The 23,545-nt window shown below is 39.4% G+C and overlaps 14 protein-coding genes across 15 annotated transcripts; 8 read left to right on the forward strand and 6 right to left on the reverse strand.

Annotated features, from left to right (window-relative positions):
• The first annotated feature begins 133 nt into the window (after positions 1–133).
• On the forward strand, positions 134–1,414 carry Gasu_08240 (uncharacterized protein). The gene is made up of 2 exons (XM_005708543.1): positions 134–950; positions 1,000–1,414. The coding sequence occupies exons 1-2, from the start codon at positions 151–153 to the stop codon at positions 1,259–1,261; spliced, it is 1,062 nt and encodes a 353-aa protein (XP_005708600.1). The 5' UTR covers positions 134–150; the 3' UTR covers positions 1,262–1,414.
• Positions 1,415–1,418: 4 nt separating this feature from the next.
• Gasu_08250 (tRNA-dihydrouridine synthase 1) lies at positions 1,419–2,453 on the reverse strand. The gene is made up of 2 exons (XM_005708544.1): positions 2,028–2,453; positions 1,419–1,976 (listed from the first exon to the last, which is right to left on the reverse strand). Exons 1-2 carry the CDS (start codon positions 2,435–2,437, stop codon positions 1,442–1,444), a joined length of 945 nt encoding a protein of 314 aa, XP_005708601.1. The 5' UTR covers positions 2,438–2,453; the 3' UTR covers positions 1,419–1,441.
• A 60-nt stretch (positions 2,454–2,513) lies between these two features.
• On the reverse strand, positions 2,514–3,773 carry Gasu_08260 (threonine dehydratase). Its single transcript, XM_005708545.1, has 2 exons — positions 2,957–3,773; positions 2,514–2,911 (listed from the first exon to the last, which is right to left on the reverse strand). The coding sequence occupies exons 1-2, from the start codon at positions 3,738–3,740 to the stop codon at positions 2,691–2,693; spliced, it is 1,005 nt and encodes a 334-aa protein (XP_005708602.1). The 5' UTR covers positions 3,741–3,773; the 3' UTR covers positions 2,514–2,690.
• A 20-nt stretch (positions 3,774–3,793) lies between these two features.
• Positions 3,794–4,870, forward strand: Gasu_08270 (exosome complex component RRP42). The gene has a single exon (XM_005708546.1). It carries the CDS (start codon positions 3,936–3,938, stop codon positions 4,761–4,763), a length of 828 nt encoding a protein of 275 aa, XP_005708603.1. The 5' UTR covers positions 3,794–3,935; the 3' UTR covers positions 4,764–4,870.
• Positions 4,871–4,873: 3 nt separating this feature from the next.
• Positions 4,874–5,683, forward strand: Gasu_08280 (uncharacterized protein). Its single transcript, XM_005708547.1, has one exon. The coding sequence runs from the start codon at positions 4,906–4,908 to the stop codon at positions 5,626–5,628; it is 723 nt and encodes a 240-aa protein (XP_005708604.1). The 5' UTR covers positions 4,874–4,905; the 3' UTR covers positions 5,629–5,683.
• Positions 5,684–5,693: 10 nt separating this feature from the next.
• Positions 5,694–6,977, forward strand: Gasu_08290 (hypothetical protein). 2 transcript variants are annotated; one of them, XM_005708548.1, is made up of 3 exons: positions 5,694–5,825; positions 5,874–6,220; positions 6,269–6,977. In XM_005708548.1, exons 1-3 carry the CDS (start codon positions 5,723–5,725, stop codon positions 6,638–6,640), a joined length of 822 nt encoding a protein of 273 aa, XP_005708605.1. In that variant the 5' UTR covers positions 5,694–5,722; the 3' UTR covers positions 6,641–6,977. The 2 variants fall into 2 exon arrangements, with proteins under 2 accessions (XP_005708605.1, XP_005708606.1); XM_005708549.1 differs by lacking the exon at positions 6,269–6,977 and having other exon boundaries at positions 5,874–6,264.
• Positions 6,978–7,033: 56 nt separating this feature from the next.
• Gasu_08300 (GTP:GDP antiporter/ protein homodimerization) lies at positions 7,034–12,873 on the reverse strand. Its single transcript, XM_005708550.1, has 5 exons — positions 12,575–12,873; positions 11,698–12,525; positions 11,525–11,649; positions 7,157–11,452; positions 7,034–7,112 (listed from the first exon to the last, which is right to left on the reverse strand). The coding sequence occupies exons 1-5, from the start codon at positions 12,824–12,826 to the stop codon at positions 7,091–7,093; spliced, it is 5,523 nt and encodes a 1,840-aa protein (XP_005708607.1). The 5' UTR covers positions 12,827–12,873; the 3' UTR covers positions 7,034–7,090.
• Positions 12,874–12,898: 25 nt separating this feature from the next.
• Positions 12,899–14,523, reverse strand: Gasu_08310 (uncharacterized protein). Its single transcript, XM_005708551.1, has 2 exons — positions 14,345–14,523; positions 12,899–14,295 (listed from the first exon to the last, which is right to left on the reverse strand). Exons 1-2 carry the CDS (start codon positions 14,501–14,503, stop codon positions 13,585–13,587), a joined length of 870 nt encoding a protein of 289 aa, XP_005708608.1. The 5' UTR covers positions 14,504–14,523; the 3' UTR covers positions 12,899–13,584.
• A 10-nt stretch (positions 14,524–14,533) lies between these two features.
• Positions 14,534–15,464, forward strand: Gasu_08320 (uncharacterized protein). Its single transcript, XM_005708552.1, has one exon. It carries the CDS (start codon positions 14,580–14,582, stop codon positions 15,105–15,107), a length of 528 nt encoding a protein of 175 aa, XP_005708609.1. The 5' UTR covers positions 14,534–14,579; the 3' UTR covers positions 15,108–15,464.
• A 19-nt stretch (positions 15,465–15,483) lies between these two features.
• Positions 15,484–16,463, forward strand: Gasu_08330 (uncharacterized protein). Its single transcript, XM_005708553.1, has 2 exons — positions 15,484–15,901; positions 15,949–16,463. Exons 1-2 carry the CDS (start codon positions 15,526–15,528, stop codon positions 16,425–16,427), a joined length of 855 nt encoding a protein of 284 aa, XP_005708610.1. The 5' UTR covers positions 15,484–15,525; the 3' UTR covers positions 16,428–16,463.
• A 96-nt stretch (positions 16,464–16,559) lies between these two features.
• Gasu_08340 (uncharacterized protein) lies at positions 16,560–17,783 on the reverse strand. Its single transcript, XM_005708554.1, has one exon. The coding sequence runs from the start codon at positions 17,774–17,776 to the stop codon at positions 16,949–16,951; it is 828 nt and encodes a 275-aa protein (XP_005708611.1). The 5' UTR covers positions 17,777–17,783; the 3' UTR covers positions 16,560–16,948.
• A 10-nt stretch (positions 17,784–17,793) lies between these two features.
• On the forward strand, positions 17,794–19,498 carry Gasu_08350 (uncharacterized protein). Its single transcript, XM_005708555.1, has 3 exons — positions 17,794–18,030; positions 18,085–18,978; positions 19,028–19,498. The coding sequence occupies exons 1-3, from the start codon at positions 17,891–17,893 to the stop codon at positions 19,347–19,349; spliced, it is 1,356 nt and encodes a 451-aa protein (XP_005708612.1). The 5' UTR covers positions 17,794–17,890; the 3' UTR covers positions 19,350–19,498.
• Positions 19,499–19,723: 225 nt separating this feature from the next.
• Gasu_08360 (solute carrier, DMT family) lies at positions 19,724–20,984 on the forward strand. The gene is made up of 6 exons (XM_005708556.1): positions 19,724–19,978; positions 20,021–20,261; positions 20,309–20,475; positions 20,522–20,744; positions 20,805–20,896; positions 20,940–20,984. The coding sequence occupies exons 1-6, from the start codon at positions 19,743–19,745 to the stop codon at positions 20,953–20,955; spliced, it is 975 nt and encodes a 324-aa protein (XP_005708613.1). The 5' UTR covers positions 19,724–19,742; the 3' UTR covers positions 20,956–20,984.
• Positions 20,985–20,988: 4 nt separating this feature from the next.
• Positions 20,989–23,473, reverse strand: Gasu_08370 (NAD+ kinase). The gene is made up of 5 exons (XM_005708557.1): positions 22,827–23,473; positions 22,621–22,772; positions 21,408–22,574; positions 21,225–21,355; positions 20,989–21,176 (listed from the first exon to the last, which is right to left on the reverse strand). Exons 1-5 carry the CDS (start codon positions 23,443–23,445, stop codon positions 21,029–21,031), a joined length of 2,217 nt encoding a protein of 738 aa, XP_005708614.1. The 5' UTR covers positions 23,446–23,473; the 3' UTR covers positions 20,989–21,028.
• Between the last annotated feature and the right edge of the window lie 72 nt (positions 23,474–23,545).

Raw genomic sequence — 23,545 nt, forward strand, 5'->3', positions numbered from 1 at the left:
TGTAGTAAATATGAATAATTACTGGTATTCTCCATTATCCAAAACTATTTTCGGATACAATAAAATAGATATCTTCAAATGGTTATATATTGAGCACATTCGTTGCAAAAAGAAGACACCAAACACCTTACTATTGAAATACAAATAGTAATGAAAGCCTTTCCAAAGCAATTCGAGAAAATGGCTTCCTTTCCTGTTGGTACAAAACCTTCCATTCCTTTGTTATTTGGCATAGCAGAATATGAAAATAACGCCTTCGTCTTATCAGATAGATATATTCTCAACCAAGTTCAACGTGTTCGAAACGACTTCTTGTTCATCTTTAGTGTCTTCTTCACATTCATAACCAGCATCGAGTTGATCTTTCCTATACCGCTTATATTATTTTGTCTAGGCGCAGATGCAGCTGGAACGATAGTACTTACCTATGCCCTTGTTTTAGTATTCGGAACTCAACTTTTCAAACGTTTTCTATGGAGACCCCGTCCATGGATGTTAGATGAGACTGTTTTTGTTTGGAAACGAGATAAGACGAGTTCATTTCCTTCTCGTGGTGTAGTTTGCTCTGTAGTATTTTGTTTTGTACTTTCGGATGTGGCGCATTGGGATCATCCCGTTTGGTTGACCCTTTTGGTTGCTTTTGTTAGTATTTCTACAGCTTTCTCTCGTTTGTATTTGGGAGCACACTTCCTATCCGATGTGATATCAGGTTTGATTATAGGCTTTCTGCTAGTGCTCTTATCGAGACATTTTGTTGGTAGCTGGTGGTCATTTCTGGGCTGTGATATATTGACCAATCCTGGAACGTGTTATGGCTCAGGAAACATTTTGCACTTGGTTTTTTCCAAACTGTTGTCTTTGGCTGTCTTGACTGTTGTTTTATGGTGCCTGACACTTGTTTTAACCTGTCGACCTATAATATTCTGGTCCAAAAGTGCACTATCCTTTGGGTAAGTGAAACAGTCCACTTTGGCTAGAAGTGATAACAATTGAAATAAGCTTAATGTTTCCACCTCTTTTGTTTCGCTATTTATTTCTTTGTAACCCGGAAGAGAATGATAAGGATGCCTTGGGATTCGTTCTTGACAGAAGTTGGTTATTATCCTGTATAGGAATGGTAGGACCACTCCTTCTATGGTCCGCTGGCTGGTATATAACTAAGAATGGGCGAACAGAGCGCAATATCTTATATTATACTATCCTATTCGCGTCCGGTTGCTTCTTATTAGGTATCTGTTCTTTGCAGCGAGTGTCTTCATAACATTCTATTTGGTCTCTCTGCTCAGTCTAGATAATAGCAAAAGTTCACGATTATATGTTGTTTCTTACAATCTCATTATGGATAGAGTCTTTTGGTATCATTTCAAAGTCTCGTGGATATTCATTCTTATTATAGTTTGGAGCTTTTTGACTTTTCAATTCCTAAATAATAAAGAGTACTTCAATCGGATACAATACCTCTTTCCATGTCATTACTTACTAACATCACCTGTTCCATTTCTTGTACATGAGAAGCAGTGGCCAACTTTTGCATTTGTGATATCGACATAAGTTGCTTCCATAGTCGAAAGAGATGTCCTCTTATCATCGTCAGTTCCACAGGATATTGCTTTGTCAATTCCAAATATTCTTGCGACAAGACAATCTTATCAGGCGATGGATCATTTGTAAAAAGTTTTGGATTATCTAACAAATGTGTAGCTGATAAAACACCTAAACAACCTGTATGTTCCAAACACAGCTTGGCACCCTGTAAACTAGAAACACTGCCATTTGCTAATACTGGAATGGAAAGCGCTTCTCGAACAGCACGAATAGTATCCCAATTGGCGGGTCCAGGTTCCTTTCCTTTCTGTTCTCTCGTTCTTCCGTGTACAGCCAACACTTGACAACCGGCGTTTTCAATCATTCGTGCATATTCTATGGTTCGCTTCACATCATCGAAAATCCTAATTTTGCACCATACTGGGACTGACCTTGAGTAATATAAGTAACATCGACCAAAAAGTTCACTCGATACTACTTACAGTTTGTTTGCTGCCGTAGAAACTATCCTTTCGATTAGTTGCCAATTATCTTGTAAAAAAGCCCCATAATAACCTTTCTTAGCTATATGTTGAGGACAGCCTAAATTCAAGTCCACCGCATCACATTGAAATTGTACAAGTTCTGCAGCGCGTACAAATATATCGGGATCGTTTGCACAAAATTGAACAACCAGCGGTCTGTCTTCTTCACAAGTGGTAAAGTGAGTCTTTCTATATTTCTCTTCTTGAAGGAAAATTCGGCTATGTAACATGGGAGTGTAACAAAGTTCTACTCCATAACGTCTACACAATAAACGAAAAGGTAGCTCGGACTGGTCAACCATGGGCGCACATATCCACTTGGGTGAACCAAGTTGCTTGTAGTGTTCGTGAGCTTTTTGACTTCCCATACGTACTATGATATCCAAAAGAAAAGCCAGCGGATGAGGAGAAACCAATGAGGACATATAACAAGATACTTTAAATCACACTTTTCTGTTGTTTCTTTTGCAAGTTATCATTTCCCATAAGAGAAGCCCTTGGTCCTCTCTTTCCCGAATGAATGAATGAAAGCTGTTGCAAGTTGTTATGAATCGATTGCAACTTCCACTGAAAAGGATGTAAAAGGAAATATTTATATGGAAATGGAAAATGAACTATAACTCATAAACATTTCTTGAGTGTCTCATAACCGATATTGGAACCACAAACAACGACAACTATGTTCAATTTGGACTTGTTCAAAGACATCTGACGCTGACGATCTTTGCGACACGCTGCAATAGCGACAGCTGCTGCTCCTTCCACTATCTTCTTATGCTTGTCTACCATATAACGAATGTTTTCACTTATCTCTTCTTCATTGACCAATACATAATCATCCACTTTGTCGACATAAGCAACATATCATTTGTAAGCATAACACTTACCGTATTGCTGACAAAGAGAAAAAGTTATCGAACCGGGCTCTACACCACCAGCACTTGCATCCGATAAAGTATCGCTACATGGATACTCGATGATTTCACCAGCTTGTACACAACGATACATCACAGGAGAATTTTCAGGAAGACAACCAATGACTAGACAATGTGGAAAAATGGCTTTCAAATAGGCAGCCATTCCACCAATGAGACCACCACCACCAACCGTTACATAAATAATATCTACGCTGCTTCCCAGTTGTTGACAAATTTCTGGTGCGATAGTGCCTTGACCAGCAACAATATCCCAATCATTGTATGGAGATATATAGATCCCTTGTCGTTCTTCGGCATAGCGCTTGGCAGTCAATTCTGCTTCTAAACAGTCATTTCCTTCATACCGGAGTTCCACATCATAATTGGACAATTTATCAACTTTGGTCGACTGTACATTTCGAGGAAGAAATATACAAATAGGAATCTTCAATACTGAGCCTGCGTGTGCCACGGCAGCACCATGATTTCCAGTCGAAGCCGTTACAACCGGTGAATGACTATGAAGTGGATGAAGATTTAACAGCTTATTGAAGGCACCACGAACTTTGAAGGTACCAGTAACTTGTTCCGACTCCAGTTTCAGAAACACCTGCGCTCCGAGTTCCTTGCTCAGAGGATGAGAAAGATCTAGTGGTGTACGTCTAATTAGAAGTTCGTTATTGGCTCGAAGTTGCAATAGCCTCGACTCGGCAGCAATGATATTATCTACAAGGCTCTCGTCTTGTTTCGTCATCAAAAACAATTATGGCCAATGATAAGAGTTTCTTGAACCATTTTTTATTACATTCATAGAATATTTTGTAATTTTTAATAGGAACGATACTATTGCCTTGGAAATGCATCATCCGTTTATTATTCATGTGACTATACTACAATACTTTTCTTTATTTCGTGGGACTGCGTTATTATTGCCATTGAAATTGTTGTTATGTACGCAGTGTCCAAGGCAGAAAAAGCATATCTTTTGGATACTATTGAAACTGGAACTCGTCTTGACGGAAGACAGTTGTTTGAATATCGTCCCATTTCTTTGCAAGTTGGTGTGTTGCCTTCAGCTTCGGGATCTTCAAGACTTCGGCTGGGTGAAACAGAAGTTCTTGTAGGTGTTAAAGTGGAAGTCGGAGATGTCGTTGAAAGTTCTAACGACAACGTTCAACTTCTTTTTACTGTGGAGTGTTCAGGAAGTGCTAGTGCAGATTTCCTAGGAAGAGAAGCTGAAAGTTGGAGTTCAGAACTACAGAATGCTTTGGAAAGTGCTTATCGTGCAGCAAACGTTTTCGATGACGAGAGGTTATCACTCGTGCCTGGAAAGTTTTGTTGGCTTTTCAAGGTTGATATCCTTGTTTTGGATACTGGAGGTAATATGATGGATGCTATTAGTATGGCAACTAGGACTGCTTTGTCTACGACACTTGTTCCACGTGTACATATTGTACAAAGTGAAGGCAGTTTTGAGCTGGAAATAGACGACAATCCAGATGCCTGTGACACTTTGAAAGTAGAAAAAGCTCCTACTTTTCTTACGTTTTCTCTCATTGGAAATCATTTTGTATTGGATCCAAGCATACAAGAGGAGACTTGTGCAAGAGGGAAACTTTCTGTGGCTGTAGACGCAAATGGGGATATTTGTCATGTATATTCTTTTGGTTTACTGGATGCAGTCGAACTCAGTAGGTTACTAACAATCATTAAAAAGACTGGAAAAGTGCTGCTTAACCGCCTTGATGAATGTGTCAAAAATGGCGAATCTAGTTAGTTGAATAGTGTATATTCTATTGCTTCGTGATATTCTTCAAGGAAATGTTCAAGTATAGAGCATAAGATTCTTAGTTCGCATCTTGAAATAAAAATACTCCGAGGGAGGGAAATGTAATGGAAGAGTGGACTCTTTGAAAAGGATGATTTCGTTCTTTGTTTTATTGGTTTGGTTATCAGGTTATGTATTGATAGGCTTTTTGTCACTAAGTGTGGCATGTGGTTTATATTACTTAGCAGAACTTACTGAAGAATATACGACAACCGCTAAAAAGGTGTTGAGGTTCTTCATACAGTTCAACCTTGTCATTCACGGACTATTGTGGGTTTGGGAACGTTTTCCCTTTCTTTATGTTGCTTTAGGAGTTGTAGCGCACTTGTGTTATTTCGAACTTTTAAGGGGTTTTCCGTTTATTGAGCTCCGGTCCCCTATTTTTCTGTCTTGTGTGGTTACTTTTATTCTGAACAATGTTGGTTGGATGCGCTTTTTCTTAAATCATCCGCAGTTGTTGGAGGCTTATGAGCTAAGCCCTGTTTTGCCTCTTTTCTCGTTCTTCGCGGTGGAAGTATGGTTGGTTCCTTTAGGTTTCGTAACTTCTCTTTCTGTAAACGACAGTGTGCTTCCTGGTAGTGGCGCGGATGTTCCTCGTGGTGTTGGCGGTTCGCGTTTTGGAAAGCTTTCAGGAGGAGAGTGGTTGACTGCTTCAGGTCTTACTGGTAAAGCTGACGACACTTTGGATGGGATATCTACAGTACGTCCAAAGCGAAAAAGTTTGATAAAGGCGTTGACTGGCGTGGCAACAGATGTGGCTAAGAAATTTTCTTGGAACAGTTTTAATAATAACAATAGGAAACGTCTAGTTTAACTATCGTTTGATTGGTATTGTTTTCTAGTTGGCTAATAAATAGTGTATCATAATTATTAAATATGATGAATGATGGTCGTTGTTGAAGGTCTCCATGGCGCGTAGTTTGGAAGAAACCAACGTTGCTGCAAGTCGAAATAACAGAGATACTGCAATTGCTGAAATTTCTCGTCTCTTGTTGGAAGGATGGACGTTGCGTGAGTTATCGAGAAACGATTAGACTTTGGTAACTTACACCTTTGTAGTGGGAGAAGTTTGTCCGTTGGCCAACTGCAACACGCCTTTGGTAAGAAATAGAAATACCGGTGTGACCATGTGTTGTCAGTGTCGTGCACAAGTTGTTCGCAGCATCAACCATTTGGAGTCCCCTGAGACTCAACAAGAGAATGGTATATCGGCACATGTTCAGTCCTCGTCGTCCTCGTCTCATGAAGAGCAAGTCATTGGAAGTGAACAAGAGATGTCCTTTTCTTTACTAGAAGCAAACTATATTCGCGAGTTTCAACGAGACTCTGACCGCGTCAGTAAACAAATTGGTGAGAAGTTGTTACAAGGTTGGACTTTGTTGGATATGAATTGCTCTAGTCCACAGGTGAGTTCATGATGCGTTGTTTCGATGAGTTTCATGTTGCTGTTTTAGTGTGCCTGTCCACTAATGCGAGACCATCAAGGGGCTTTGTTTTGTGTGTCTTGTCAACAGTTTTGTGAAGATAACGCTCAGCGTGAAAACCAAGTAGATACTATAGAATTGGAAAGCGTAGAAAGCAAACGTCCGAGAATTTTATCGAGTGAAACTGCAGCAAACTCACTTAACGTTGTGAATAGCGGGGATAGTATTTTAAGGGCAACCGAAGCTGCATTGCTAGGAAAGGTTGACTTACTTCAGGCAAGTTTGTCGCAGTCAGAAAACATGCAAGAATGGTCCCGTATCAATGAACAACTTTCGTCCTTTTTATCCAATTTACAAAAGGTTCGCGGACTTCTTGACATACACCCGTCCCAGCAATCTTAGTTCTCAGAATCAAGCATCCTGGTCGATTCTTCCAAGGATTGCGCTCGACTTCGTTGCTTTATATGGCTTTCGATATCCGGAACTACTCCTGTAGTTACGGCAAGTGTCTTTTTCCACAACGAATCTTCATTTTCGCTTGGAGATATAGTACCGTCTGCATAAAGAACCAATACCAAGTTCTTAGTAGCCTCATGTATTTGATCAGCCAACATATCATCATCAACTCGCTGCTTTAAAATCCAGTTCAAGTTGGAAAGTATTTCGAGCCACAGTCGTTCAAATTCTTCAGCACTTAGCAGTTGACTGAGAGTTCCGTGATAAAGAAGAAACATTTTGGAAACCAAAGTTGGGACTTTGGCTTGAACTTTTCTCGATAGTCTATCTCCACTAGCCACACTTTGAATGAATTTTCTTTGCACAACCAAATCACAAGAAAGTGGCAACAAAAGATCATAAAACAAGCAGTTCCAATCTTTACCACACAAGTCTTGTAACCTTTGCGCTGTGGTAAGTAACTTTTCAAAAGAAAGGAATGCTTGATTGCGAACTTCTGATCTGTCATCCAAGCAGAGACAACAATAAGCACTCAACAAAGGTGACCAAAACTCATTCCACGCTTTGCTTTTCACGTTATCAAATGTTGACGTTACATCTGACACTCCAGTATCGTCAGTGCAAAAGGGTTCTGCATAGTTGCAGGAATCTTTGAAATCACTAAGGATACTCGGAAGACATCCAGCTAAAATATAAAGGCATTCAACTGCTCTCACAGCAATTGGAATGGGTGCTTCAGTATAAGCCAAAATCGCATCGAGCCAAGGAGCAAATGTTTCATGATTGATCCGCTTCTCCTTTGATTCTAAAAGAAATGCGATAGTTTCAAACCCAAATATATTTGCTGGAGAAGAACATCGTGCGAGATTCTCCAAAAGAGATAAGAGAGTGTGCCAACTCGAAGTACATTCGATTTGTGCAACGTGAATTCGACAAATATGATATAAGCCTGCAGCAATACGCTCCGATACAGACTCAAAGCTTCTTGATTCCAACTTCACGAAAAGATTAAGGCAGCGAAAAATCTCCATGGAAAGTTCCTCTCGATGCCCATAGCGAATAACGATACGTAAAAGGGTCACAGTAGCTCTTACAAGTGAAGGACACGGTTCCGTCAAAGGATTCAATACTTTCTCTACAACTTCATAGCAATAAGGCCAGAGAAGAAACAAACGGTCTCGATTCCTTAATAATATTTCACGCATCAAGTCGATACAAAATGAAACTCCGCACTGTCGAGAAACAAACTCGTCCTTTGTAACCACCTTAAGGGTTTCCCAGTCCTTCATATTACCGTTTCCACTGTCACCAACTTTACCGCTATCGGCAGTTGTTTTATTCTGTGAATCATCTTTGTCACAAGATTGTCGAGAGACAGTACTTTCATTACAAGGTGCAAGCAGTTGGTTGCTGATACTGACCAATCCTTTCATCAATGCAACGATTGATTCTGCCCGGAGAAATCGACTCTCATTAATAAAAATTTCGTCTATTCTACAGTCTCCGATACATTTCTTACCAAGTTTCTCTGCTTCCATCTCTTCTTTGGAAGTACGAACAAGAAATTCAGGAACTTGAAGACTGCTCCCATCCATTTCTTCGTCACTGGAATCATCTCCTCCAAAGCCAAACAAACCACCAAAGGCACTAAGTACAGATGAAAGTTTACTCGTATTATTTCCTGATAAGGGTGAAGAGCCAGAGCTGGAATGTTGACAAGGACTTTCATTTGACGCTGCTGAATGACTGGAATCATAGTAGCCTGGCCACCAGTAAGGAATAATATTACTTGCTGGTAATGGATTTCCATCCAAGTCAACGAGTTCTTCTCCATCACTGAATAAAAGATGTTCCAAGTTCGACGGAAGAAGTTTCAAGATATGCAATCTCATCGTGCAAGTTAGTAAAGCTTCCCAGCCACTTTCTCGAATGCAATCCCCACACTGACGTGCGATTCCATACAATGCGACGGTTGCCATTTGACAATTGATACTTAAGCCAAACGAAAGAAAACAAAGACGTAAATCCCCTTGGCGAAGTTTGGATGCTGAAGACAGTCCAATTATGACTTGGTCAACAGGTTCAGACTGTCTAAATACTGTTGCAAGGCGAGCAATTCCTAAAAAGCCTTCGATAGCAGATTGGACTTCATCACCATCCTTCGCTGCTCCAAGTGCCCTACAAGTTGCAGTCAACATGGGCTTCCAAGCTATCAAGAAGACATCTTCATCAAATTCCTTGGCTTTCGCAGGTGAAGGAAACGCCAACATATTGTTACTTTCACCACTTTCCGGATCAATACCCATCTTTCTCAACTGTTCATCCCAATGATCTTCTGTCAATGCATGCAAACCTGATTCATCACTCATTCTGATCTCTACACTGGAAATATTTGCATAAACTTCTCTTAAGAACTCTCTCGGAAGGTCATGTCCATCATTGATTCCACGACTGTTGGATATAAACTCTTCCAAAGTCATCTTCTTTTTTATCGAAGAATTATGTTGATCAGTATTCAACATAATACAAGCAAAGGCCAAAACATGCGCCGCATCTGCTGAGTTGAATGGTGTACTGCTCTTATTTTGTTCATAGAAATGTTCAGAAAAGGATTGCAAGATTCTGTCAATCTTCTGTGCTTCTCCTGGTAGTCGAAAGGATTCGAGGAAAACACGAAGACTTGTCGTGAAAGGCCTATTTTTGAAATCAAAGAGTCTAACATAATTCTTCAAGATTTTTATGGAAACTTCATCTGGTTCCCCCAAACATGCTCCAATAGTGGTTTTGTTGAGTCCTGGAGTAAACCGCAAAAAAGCAGCAGCAGCCTTGTTTCCATCGATATCGTGGAAGCTTGAAAGTATTGGAGACCTTGGAGAGAATCTACTGGGAGACGATGGAGGACTAGCCGAGCTTTTGGGAGAACTCGACATTGATACTTGCGCAAGCAAATCACGTTTACGAATAAGATCGATTACCTGCATCCCACTTGTGAAGGGTCCGACCGAATTGAATTCTTTCACTAGTTCGTCAATTCTCCTTTTTAACCTTTTCTTTGCACGCATCTGCTCTATAGATATATCTGGAACTCGATGGACCCATCCAAAAATACGGTCGATATCAGAGTCATCAGGAACAAAGGAACGAGTTGCAAGAGTGTCCATGCAAGTTAAAAATATTTCAAAGCTGATGTAACCAGTTGCAGACAAAAAGCCATCCTCCGTTAAAACAGTTTCTTCTGAAAGTGCTTCTAAAAGTGGTTGAACGGCGTCTGATTCATTCAATTGACAGTCTAAAATTGCATAAGCTGCAGATAAAAAGCCTTGTTTTTGTAACAACGCGGCAAGAGAGTCGAGAGCAATCTCTCTGGTCACTGGACTAATTGTTGGATGAACATTATTGTAGCCATTTCCTTCTTCATTTTCTTCTTTGAATAGAAACGAGCGTGCAATACGAATAAGAATCATCTGAACCAAAGGAGTGGAATAGGGACCCAAGGTACTAATCAGACAAAGAACTGTACTAAATGATGAGGTTATCACTGTTGATGGATCATTCAACATTCCTAAACATCGCAATAATGCTCGACAAACATCCCTCAAGAGAATCCTCCTAAGAGATGGCATCTGGGCTAAGGAACCTCTCGGAGCAGAATGCAAAGCGATTTCCAGCAATTGCAATCCAATTAAGCGTTCCTCAATGTTTTGAGTTATCACTGGGTCAACCATACGTGCACCAAGAGATAAAAACCAGGCAAGCGATCGATAGTTGTATCGCATGTGAGGAGGATTGATATATGTCGACCTTTCTTCCGTAGCTGTAGGACTACGATTCTGTTTTGTTAAAGTTTGTTCCTCTTTGTTGCCATTTGTAAAAGTATCTAAAGGCTTGGCTTCTCTCGTATTGTTGTATTCCAATGCGCTTTCGTGAACCAGAAAGGAAGCTCTTGAAAATATGTGACTGATTACGGTTCTTAAATATGACTCTGCAACTTTTCGTGAACATTCTGAGCGTTTCTTTCCTCTTGGAGAACAGACCCGAAGAAATGTTTCGATACAGTGTACCAAAGCCTCATTAGACAAGTATTCACCTTCTGGGCTATTCACACAATGGGCCATCAACTCACAAATACGACTCATCATAACTTCTTCCGTACTCGAATCAAAGCCACCAAACCGCAAAGCTGAAACAGTCTCCACGATGTCCTCGACTGCCTTTGCTGCCTCCTCCCAACATAAGTTCCCTGATAGTTTGACAAGTGCTGTAGGAACACGATAAACAATCAATCTGCTCAAAGACGATAAAACCGTAGAAATAATATTTCCTGGAAGGTCCTCTGTTCTCAAGAGGTCGACAAAAGGCTTAAATACACTTCTTGGATCCTTTGGCCAAGACTCACTTGCGAAAGCGTTCCTCAAGAGTTTTATATTTTTTACCAATCGAGTTTCGTCCCCACTTTTGTTAACTCCTCCAAAAGTAGAACCTAATAAATAAACTGAACCATTGGAAAGATCAGCCACACCAGGTTGGGCGAAACGTGGGTTTCTTCTCAACGCGGCAAGTACTTTTCTTGCTTCGGACAAAACAATATCAGAAGTCTCACGTTTCTCGTAAAACAAAACGGAACCTTCCACCATTTGGTCACTTTCCAACTGTCTTCTTTCTTCTCGCAAGGAATTTTCTACTCGGGAAGAGTGCGCTTCGATGGTCTGAAGAACACGACTTTGCAAAGGCTGCATTTTGACAAAATGGTTATAGCTTCTTAACAACAAAGATAACTTCTGTATTTACTCGTACGGAAGATAACAAGTAATGAAGCTTGTACGAACAAACCCAGTTCGATACATGGCCAAAGTGAGTTGACCAGAACGATTAAAACCTAAATAACAATTTGGACTTTCCCACCAAATTTCTAAATGGTTCGTCGAACGTGATTCATTTAATAAACCATCCATTTTCTATCATTACTTGAGTCAACGAATACCCATCTTTCGTAAAACACTTACCAAACATTTAACGAAATCTTCAACAAGGTTGTATAATTGATTTCTAGTAATATCCCCGAACCATGCTTTGGAAGCAACTCTCCTCCCAGCAGCTATTTGTCTCCTTTTCACACCAGGTTGCATATCAGAGTGACTCATTGCGAAGCGAATGGGATAAGGAAAACTCCAGGTCATCTCTTTAGGCGACGAATCAACATCAATGCGGAAGAAAAGAGGCGTGGTCCAAAGTATGGTCTCATTGCGAGTAAACTTATCGGTAAATATTTCAGCTGGAAGAACAGGTAAACAAGAAAATACACCCTCCAAGGATTCTATCTCGTTACTAGTGTACTCCCATCTAATATGTGAGACTTCTTCCCATAATGTATATCTTCCATTCCATTGGATTAACTTTCTATTACTGCAAACACTTTCTGGAGGATCAGCTACAACTGCAAAATATATATACCGAATAGAATACAACACATTCCAAAGAATTTTCCATGGTGGATTACTTGGAAAATCTTCGATATATGTGACAAGGCCTTGCTGGTTGCACAATAATAAAGAATAGCCAGAATATACAGCAACTGGCTTCCAAAAAATGGGCCAAGTGGCGGAAATCGTCCACTGCAGAACAGCTGTCAAGTTGGCCTCACTGGAAAGTTTCAGCTTTTCGTCCCAAGTCTCAGCTAGATATATTGAAGGTTCAACAAAAAACGATACCAATCTTGTAAATACATCAATAATTTCGTGTTTTCCCTTTACTGTCTTTATGCAATTCTTCCAAACACAGTCTTCTGCAAGGAGTTGTTCAAGTGACTCTGAACTACTATCTCTGAAAACTTTCTAAACAACACTTAAGTGCAAGCACACAAACACACTGTAATATATTTACCAAAATAGCTTTTTGAAATTCGTCAACTACAGGAATATATTTCAAAGGAACTTGAGTGGGCTTCAAGCTTTCTATAGTGCAACTCAGTTTGCCACGAAAAGTGCTAACAGATAGTTTAACTCTAAAAAGTTGTTTTCGAATAATACTGCTTCCGTAAAGAGATGAATGTCTCGAGGAAGCCAAGTGATACCTTCGACCTTCGAAACTCCAATAATACGGAGAAACGAAGCCACATCTCTTGCAAATGCTCATTCCAAGAATAGCAAAATCCGAGATGAGTCCCAACTTCACATGATTCTTCTAAATTGTCCAAAAATAAACAATTTATTCACAAATTGAGCTTAAATACTCTCATATTGAAATGAATATAATATCTCGTTGCCATTAGAAACTATTAAGTCTGGGATGGTTTCGAATCTTTTAAGCATAGTCTTCATAGGAGGTAATTTTGTTGTAAGGATTCATCCGAGCGTCATAGACTTTCATATGACACAAACATGAGAATATCTGTAATATCAAAACCACAAAAAAGGATTACAAAGAAATCACAAATCTTGAAACAGGTTACCTTGCTGTTATAGGTAAAGTTGCGAGCGATTGTTAATGAAGTATTATTCTTTAGACAATAGTCATATTGCCATAAAAAACAAACCAATAGCCATATTTGATATTAATGCTATTTCCTTTCCATCAAAACAACAAGCATAAAGTACTTCAAATAACGCTCAACTACCAACAATGAAGACATCATTTGGCAATTCTTTCGAGTTATGAATACACGTTGCGTAATGATTTGATGAAAAACAATATCGTTCCTAAAGACACTCTGAAGCATAAGTATATCGTTGGAACAACACACTCGACAACTACTACAAGATGCGCAAAATAAACTGCCTATAAATGGACACTCATCAGTTCGACAAACTACTCGTACAAGTCACCAAAATGACTGTTACTGAAACACAACTGTACACTTAAAAACTTGAAATGTTCATTTGCATATAATCGCATCAGACTCTAGCTGCTGGTGCAACTTTCCTTTGTTCCAGTTTGTTCAAACTTGTAGCTGCATATCCCGTTCCCTCTGTTTGCAAAAAGATGACGTCTCTAATTGGATCAATATAAGAGTCTGTCACAGGGTTTTTTGAATCACGTTTTGCAAACCGTTCCACACATTCGGCACAAATAACGTCCCCACTATCTCTCAATACAGCACACTTCACTGCATTCGAAAGTCCAACATAACAAACGGGACACATATACTGCCACTCATTCTTTCCATATTTCTCAATGACTCGGTGTTGTTCTTTCTCTGCGGCAAGAGTGAATTTGACAGTGATCAGATCCTTTGCCTTTAAGGGTTTTCCACTCATAGGACAACAAGTATACTTGATTGACGCACCCTTTTCTCCGTCTACAACAATCTCTTCTTTCTGCCCAACTTTACTTTCTGGCAACCAACAATTGCTTGAACCAAAGTCTTTTCCTTCAAAAGAATCACTAAGCTTGGGCTTCTTCACAGTGTTGCTAAGGCCACGAGCTTTCCTCTCAAATTCCTCAATTCTTTCGCGTTGTTCTTCCTGCTCAAGTCGCTCTTTTTGGAGCTTCGAGGCTAGCTTACGTTTTCTTTCATTCTCTTCAACCTTTTTTAAACTTCTCTTTTGATTAAGAAGGTGTTCTAGTATTGCTTCTCGGTCATACAAAAAACCTTCAGGCGTTACCTACAAACTTCTTAAAAACTTCAAACAGAAAAGCACAGACTCAACGAACCACTGGGTCCTTACTGGGTTGCAAGGAGAGACAACAACAGTCAAAAGGTCGTATCGTTTCTGAACTTAATACAACGGTCTTTGAACCATAACCCATTTTCTTCTTCTCATGATAAGAAAATACAGCTGAGTCATAACTGTGTTTCGAGTGTCGTGTCATATCTAGCCAAGTCTTTCTGTGACAGTACAAAGGAACGAACAACAAATTATTCAACGAAAATGTGTTTGGTCCACACATGACATGCAACTCCGAGGATAGAGCAGAAGAGCTTTTACACCAAGTAGCTACTGAAGGGAGGCTATGTAGCGCCTGGGAAGAGTTGAAAACCTATATTGTTCAAGTGTTGAAAAGTGTTCATATGAAATACACGGAAAAGGAAACTGTAGAAGCGGATTCAACCAAGTTGTATACTGAGTTGGAGACTATGGTGAAAGATTGTCAACGAGCTCCTTTTACCGTCCAAAGAATATGTGAACTTCTACTGAACCCTACTTATAACAGTTTTGAAAAGTTTTGCCAAGCTTTTGAAAAACTATTCCATGTCGTTAGTCGTGTTGCGGAAGGGGAAGGTGTATTTACTTCCAATTTATTGTACCTTCGGAAACAAAGGAACTCAGACTGGCAAGCTGCGGATGGTGAAAGCTCTTGTTCTTCTACAGAAACAGAGATACTTTCAGATGCTGAGAATTCCAATACCGCGTTATCTTGTGAACAGCAAGACAACAATATGAACGGAGGGGAAGAGGATAGTACTGAAGCTTAACTTTTTAACAACGTTAGGCAGTTGTTGGTCCCCTATGAAAGGTTTCCATCACTGAGGGCTGTTGTTCGAGACTGACCATGGTCCAAAAATGAAGATATGTTTCTTTATGAGAGAAATACTGGACATTGTATATTCTTTGGTTGTTTTTTATGATGGTTTTACTATAGGGTGGTACATACCAATTAAATGGTTTATTGTCTTAGCATAACAAGGTGAAGTATGCTATTTGAATCTTGGAAAAATTACTTTTAGTTGCAGACGAAATATGGTGGAAGACCCTATGTTTCTGTTATGAAGAAAAGTTTGAATAAAACTTTCAAGTTTTTCTGTTTCATGATTGAGTTAAAGATTCTCCACTTCCCCCAAAAAATGGCGCTCATTTTAAATTTCCAAAAGTTAATTTGATCGTTGCAAGCAAATGAGTTCTGCCTCGGAATACGAGAAGAGACGACTCGAGAATATAAAGAAGAATGAGGAGATCCTTCTTAGACTTGGGTTGAACGCAGTTGCACCTTGTAGAGAATTGAAACGGTCTGAACCCTCCGCCTTATCCATTGTTACCAAGTCAGATGCTAAGAGACATACAATTGGACTAGAGTCATATCTTCCAAAAAGAAGAAGCACGCGAAACAAAGAGCTGAAGAGCGAGAGATTAGAATCCAAGGAGAAGGAGATATCTGAGAATCATGAGGAGAATTGTACTGTTCACATGGAGGAAGATGAGGCAGACGCTCTCATAGACCTAGATACTTGGTGCGATATGAACAACATTCAACCAGGTCCTTGGGTAGACGGTGTGCAAGTCTATACAGAACGAACAAAAATCGCTAACGATGAATAGGTCACTATCGTGGTTGGGTTAATGAGGACGTCCGTCAGTCATTAGGAATAGCTTCTTCCGCAAGTGAAGCATGGGAGTCAAATGGAGGAGGAAAATTTTCATATAGGAATCCTTATGGTCATATGGATACAAAGTCCATAAAGAAAGATACCAAAACTCGATCAAGTGCAAAGGAATGGGCGAGAAAAATGATTTATAAGAACCCAAATGCCTATTTCTATCGACATACTTGCCCTGGAGAAGAACAAAAGTATGGTGAATGGAGTGAAGAGGAAGTCGACCTGTTTGTTCAAGTTGCTAAAACATACGGTAGTGGTGATAAATGGGGACTGTTTGCCAGTCATATACCTCATCGAGTTGGATATCAATGTAGCGCAGCATATCGTGAGATAGTGATTCCCCGAGGCCTTATAAGAGATCCGAATTTCAGGATAACCAGAAATGGAAAAGCCATATACGTGGGCAGGCATTGTCATTGATTCTTACTTGTTACTAATAAAGAAATGTGCAGATTAGTAAAATGTGGTAAAACTCCTTTCATTTTTTGTAAATGGTCGTTGAGCAGAAACTACAAACTTACTTTACGTGGATGTCAGGTTCGTTGTTAAGGAAGTTGTGAGATGTTCTTTATCAACGTGTTTCCCCGAAGACAAAAAAAATTCATCCATTGAAGAAAAGCGAAATCCTTGTTTGTCCAAATTCAAAAAAGATGAAAAGAACTTTGACGATTTATTCAAGTAGTTACTACGTGCACATGCTGTTGATAATGAATCTTCAGGATACTTCTAATTCTCACCTGTTTCCCAAGAACAGTATCATTCATAGGCCACGTAAGGACGATATCCTCTTCATTTCATAATAAACATTAGATATTGAACAAATAAGAAACTAAATGACAACCAAAGATCACTCTTTTCAAGTAAAATGTCACAATGAGGACCGTAGGTTTCATTTTCAACTATTTGGCAACACAATCAACAGCCTTCAAGCTTGCTACATATTACGAGACTTCATTAACTGTCGAAATCTCCAAGCTACTTGTACAATCCTCCAGTTCAAAATCTTCCGACATCCTAAAACTTGCTTTTTGTGTGCTGTAATTGGGATTTCCTGATAAAAAAGGATCATCATCATTATCCTCTTCAGATGTATTCAACTCGTCTGTTCTTGATGCTCTATTCTTTTTATTCAGCTCCTCTAAAATCTTAAACTGAACGTTTACAATTTCGGTACTTGTAGAGCAAGCCTCATATGCCGATAAATAGGACTGATTTACTTGCCAAAAAGAATTGCCCCAACCAAACTTTTCGAGCAGTCTTTCTGCCTCAGCTCTTCTGTGCATAATAGTCAATGCAGCAGCAAACGCCTCTACACAGCTCAATTGTAGGGGCTTTCCATACTTTGTAGGGTTTGCAGCAATAAGGAACGGAAGAAGTCTGGGTTGTGCCTTACTAAGTTTTGCAAAGGGTACTTCGTCAAGTTTCGCCCACGAACAGTCGATCGCAGCCAGGCCGTGTTTTAGTACAATTTCTGCGTCTTGTGGGGAGAAAGCTGTTGAGCCCTCAGGACTTAGTATAATACCACGAAAGGCTCGATGTACTTCAAGACTCGAAACAAGGCCGAATCTCAACAGTTTCCTACCTGTGCAACGTTTCGCATCACATTGCTGAAAGTCGTAGAGAAATAGCTTAACGTTCCCTTTCTGAACATTTCCTTCGATGCTATCATGTCTAGACTTATCCTCAAACCTCTCTACCACAGGCAAACTTCTCGACTGGCCACGTTGATGACGCTGACGGTTCATTCCTTCCTTTGATGCTTTCTCCATCGGAGTCGATTTAAAAGGATTTGCACGTGGTCAGAGAGTATTTGGCGGTATTGGTTGTGTTATGATTGGTTGTCCTTAAAGGCAGAAAGGGAAAGACACGAGGAAATAGTGAGGATGGCACACACTCTGTCGTCAGAGGTTCCAATCATTAACAACTCTACAAAGACTATTTGTATCATTGACGAAGAAGATTACCGGCGAATGACTCATCTAGCAGCGGAGCTAAGAAAAGCAAGAGGAAACATCTTTTCTGAGTAAGTATAAGACTTTTTGTGACTTTTAGTCTGAATATCTGTACTGTTACAAAGGTTGTCTTCGAATGAGAAGGGTATAGAGATGGTTTTGAGGAGTGGAAGGAAACTTGGTTCGTGTTCCACTAACAAAGTGGGCTGTCGTTCGAAAAGAGCTTGTTTGAAGAGAAAGAGAGCGGATGACTGGAATTTACATCGTTGCAGCGGAAACTGTATAGCCAGCTGTGGAAAGTTTGTGAAGCAAGGCAGTTTTTGTGGGTTTAATACTCTCCCAAAAGACTTACTTTTTCACATATGCAGCTTTCTTACTGATTTTTTGGATATTGTTCGTTTACGTCGAACTTGTAGGAGTTTTCGAGAAATTTTCTCGAGTAATCTCTTGTTTCCAAAACTTGATTTCGGAAATTGTAGATATCTGGACGACAACATGTTACTGTCTTTCTTGAGCTCGTCATTTTTACCGTTTAAAGCGAGGTTCGAACAAATTATTCTCTCCAAATGTCATCGGTTAAGTAGTCGAAGTATTCTGCGACTTTTCGAATGTACTTTAGAAGATACAACGGAACATTTGGATATTCGATGGTGTACAGAGTTGGATGAGTCTATTACAGAGAAGCTTTCAAAGTTGTTGAAATTGAAGACCTTGCTTATGTCTCACACTCGTCGTATTTCTGCTGTGTATTTACCGAGCATATTTGAGAGCTTGCACAGTCTTAGAGTTGTGGATCTTTCTTTTACTAGTTGCAATCGAGAAGTCTTGTTTCAGTTAAATTGTAAATATCTTTCAGTTTTAAAATTGCAAGGTATCTCCGACGTTGACGATGAAGTGGTAGATATACTTTCCCAACGATTGCAAATGATAGAGAAGCTTGATCTTTCCTGGTGTCCAAATGTTGGTAGTCGTTCTTTATTTTCCATCGCATCGCGCTGTAATATGTTACAAGAAATAGGGTAGGTTTTTTTTGATGAATCACTTTATGTTTCTTACAAGATATCCAAGGTTATCTGAAACGAAAGTATCAGATGACGGTCTGTGTGAATTGATGCGGTCGTGTCCCAGAATCAATAGTATTCAAGCTTCACGTTGTTCTCGTATTCGGGATTCTTTTGTACAGTTTATTGTCGATAACATTGTTTTGAGGGAACGACTAACGAGTCTTGATATCTCATCTTGTCATAATATATCTGATACAGTAGTTGAAGAATTGCTTAAACAATGTAGAAACTTGAGATTTGTGGATGTTTCCAAGTTACCCTCTCGGAAGATATCTTGTTCAACCATATGTGCATTGCGAAGGAGAAATGTAGAAATTCTCTTTTAATAAAGTGGCATTGAGTTTTGAAGAATATGACACATTCCTGTTGAATACTTTATATTTTCCTTGGATCTCCTTCAAATGTTCATATTCCCACTGTGATACTCTGGCTGCTGTTGTTGCAATTCTGTTTTCATAAAAGTCAATGAGATTTCATTGCAGCTAAGACATTTTCAACCAGTTCATACTATTCATCAAAGGACTTGAACTACACGTAAAGACTCTGTGTGGATTTTTAGCAAGTAATGTTATGCTGCTTGTCAATACTTTCAGTCACATCAACTTTTTCAAACAGTACATTTCAAGACGACCATGTTGATGATCATTCTCTGTTTACTTTTCAACCGAGAAATTACAACACTTTTCTACAATACTGAAAGGAATATTTCAAGAACATCGATGAGAACGAACTACTCAGAAGGAAATGAAGTGATGGAGAACATTCAATACTTTATGGCGAACTGGAAGTTTCACTCTCTGACCCTTTTATTGGTTGTTTCTTGGTATGGAATCAGCACGACTATCATACTTTTGACAAAGTGGGCCGTTTCTGAGGTTCCTGGTTTCGAGTTTCCTCTGTTGATCACTACAACAAACAACTTGGGTGCTTTCGTTTGGTCTTTTCTATTTATAAGGTAAGTTTTCCTTCAACTCTGCGCTGTTTCTCACGAGAAAAGGTTTGTTGTGAACAATATTCCACACTGCTCGAAGGAACGGTTGTTGTATTCTTTTTTTCCAGTTTCAGTGGGTATCGCTCTAGAAATTGGACTTTCCAACATTGCCTTGTCGCTACTATCCGTTGCGCTTTCTACACTTTTAAAGGGTTCTGCACCACTTTTTGTTATGTTTTGGGGTCTGCTACTTGGTACCGAAGTTTTTAAGTTGAACCTGTTCTTCTCCATTGGTTTGATTTGTTTGGTAGGGTTTATTTTCTTCTATGAAATTCTTTCTTATTATTGAATCAGGGACTTGCGTTAACTTCCGTTGGCAATTACGCTGGAAATACACTAGGAATCATCCTACAACTTACTGCTGTTGCTGCAGGTGGTTTTCGTTGGTGCCTTATGCAGATTTTATTACAAAGGAGAGGAGACGAACACAGAGTTTCTGCTCTTGAACTAACATATTATACGTAAGTGCAGAGTTGTTTTTCTGAATAGAAGCTTACGTAGTTTTAGTGCTCCTTTGACAGCACTGGTGTTATTTCCATTTGTTGTTGGTTTGGAAGGCAAGTCTTTTGTAGCCTATCTGACAAATACAGCGTCTAGTCAAGTTGCCTATATGATACTGATATTGTTGCTCATTTCTACTTTTGTTTTCCTATTGTTGATTGTGGAATATTTATTGGTAAGAAGGACCTCTTCACTGGCTATGGCAGTTGCTGCAGTATTTAAAGAAGGGGTAAGAATTCGAACGACTTTCTTTCAGAAACGGTTAATATTTACAAATGTTGTTCTCTAGACAACTATTGTTGGAGGTGCAATATGGTTTCATGATCGTTTGAGCATTGTGAACGTAGTAGGATTTGTTGTTTGTCAAATGGGCATTTTATGGTATATGTTTTCCCGAACTCAACAAACCCCAATTTTATCCAAGGATCCTACATTACTGAATCAAGTCGTATCATCAAAAGATGATTCGCAGTCCATACAAGAACAACTTACAGCGGTACAAGATGATGAGGCTCAGTGATACTTGAGTGGTTTCTGAATGGTTCTGTTATTAAAGTGGAATGAACGGTCCAGTCCTGCAAACCAGTCACCAGTATGGTCTGTTTTGTTGATTGTCGGAAATGGATAAGGCGACATACGAATCAATAGGCCTTCACCTCGTCTAACAGAAAGTGTGGGTTTCTTTAAAGTCATTAGAAAGAAAACTTACTTGAGTTGTTGACGAAATTTACCATCAAAAGATGCCCAAGAATGACTTCGAGCGTTTTCAGAAATATCCACTCGTAACTGAACAGAATCTGGAAAGATTATAGGGCGAAAGGAAAGGCTATGAGGACATATCTAAAGTGTATTGTATTCACAGAACCACTTTGAGCGTAAATATAAGACTTACTGGAGTAAATAAAATTGCTGGAACGGAAGGATGCACCATAGAACCTCCAGCACTCATAGAATAGGCTGTGGATCCTGTTGGCGTAGACATAATAATGCCATCAGCTTGAACAGTAGTGATATACTTGTTATCACAAAAACAATCCAAGTTACAAAGATACGGAGAAGCTCCTCGATCAACTACTACTTCATTTAATATTTGGAATTCCTTTTTGGGATAGCCTTTTTTAAGCAATGTACATAATAGTCGCATGCGAAGACTGAGTAGACATTCTCTTCCTTCCAAGATGGAGGAAATTTCTTCTTCAAAAGAGTCAAATTCAAATGGAGTTAGGAAACCTAAGCTTCCCAGGTTAAAACAAACGACAGGAGGCATAGCTGTTTTAAATAGAGTTGAAGCATGAAGAATGATCCCGTCACCGCCTAAACAAATAACAAAGTCGACAATCTTGTCAAGAGGACCCATCGTACTGGTGCTGTCAACATAAATACCATTTGCCAGTATTTCAGGCTGTAGGAAACTTTCCACGATGACTTGAAGTTTTTGCTTCTTAAGATACTGAACTGCTAGTATTGTTTGGTGAAAAAGAGCGGGATCTTTTTTGGCTAAAACCAAACATGTCTTTGGCCTCTCGTTCCATACTAACATGACTTGTTCTGTTGCTGGACTTCGAAACATAATATTACTTTCTTCAACAGTTTCTCTTTCGCAGACAAAGCCATCGCATCTTATAAGAGAAACTTGGGCCTTGACCTTATCACCTATCAGTTGCTCTTTTGAAAAGTTTAGTTTTGTGCGTATTCTTCTAGACACTAGTGATGGATGCCCAGATAAAGTATTATCATTAGTGTACGAATTCTGTTTCTCTTGTTCCGTTGTATGTTTCTTTTGCGATATGGCAGAATGAGATATCCGATATTCAAATATATCTTCAACATTCATATTACACCAATCCAATTCCGGCACGTTATTATTATTCTCCAACATAATTATTCTATCCACAATTTCTTTAAGTACATCAAGAGGAGGCCTTTCAGCATCAACTTCAATTAGATACTGTTTAAATATTTCAGTAATAGAGTCCATATAAGTGCAATAATCATTATATTCTTGTTCAAAAGTTTCACTAGAAACGGACACCAAGCGCTCGTAAACTTCTGTACTGACCTTAACCAAGTTATCACTGGACCTCTTTCCACATTATTGAACTTACTGGTCTAAAGAATCTCTTGTGATAAACTCTTTCGGTCTCCGGATCCGACTTTCTACCAATTAGTCTCTGTTTCAACACGTCGAAGCTTGCTTTCAAGCGAAACACTTTTTGAGGTCTTATTCCTTCACTAAGAAGAGCCTCTGCCTGACCAACTTATAAGTTTTCGTTAAGACGAGAAGGTAACTGTTGTTAACGACTATAAATACCTGTTCGAGGAAACCCATCCAAAATGAAACCCAACTCTTTGCAATCCTGCATACGCAATCGTTCTAATATACAAGGAATAACTACATCATCGGGGGGCACTAGTTGCTTTTCCACATATGGACCTACTCGTTTCCCAATGGGTGTCTGTTGAGAATAGTGTGCTTTGATCAAGTCTCCTGAGGAGATATGTACCATTCCTAGCAAATGGGAAAGAAGAGAAGCGATGGTACTCTTTCCACTAGCAGGAGGTCCCAACAGAATAAAGTAGTTGGTCAGTAAACTTGTTTCCCCTGAACTCAAGTTGGCTTCGTTTTCTTTTACAAAGAGCATCCAAAAATAAGAGTGAGTATTCCGAATATTGCCATTTCTTCGGTTCAAACTTAATTCTGTCTTTCTAAACCTTCGTGAAAAGTAAGGTGGAGTTGTTGCTTTGTTCCAATAAGCTCTATTTTCCACAGTTGTTGTACAGTCCCGATATGTTTTCTTGTTGTTTGTTGGAATATCTTTAAGAAATAGTTCCTTTTGGAAACAGAAGTTGCAGATAAAACTGTACGGTTTTCTATCAAATAAGTCATGTTCTTGACCTCGCTGGTGTGATTGTTCTTGATCCATCATCATACAAATCCGTCTGAATAACTTCTCATGTGGACCTTATTCGGATAACTATCGTTGGTCACTTGGCCACCATTTTGTAAAGTCTAGCATTTGTGTATAAAGC

This window comes from Galdieria sulphuraria, assembly GCF_000341285.1.
Source record: "Galdieria sulphuraria unplaced genomic scaffold scaf_4, whole genome shotgun sequence".
Classification (NCBI taxonomy): domain Eukaryota; phylum Rhodophyta; class Bangiophyceae; order Galdieriales; family Galdieriaceae; genus Galdieria; species Galdieria sulphuraria.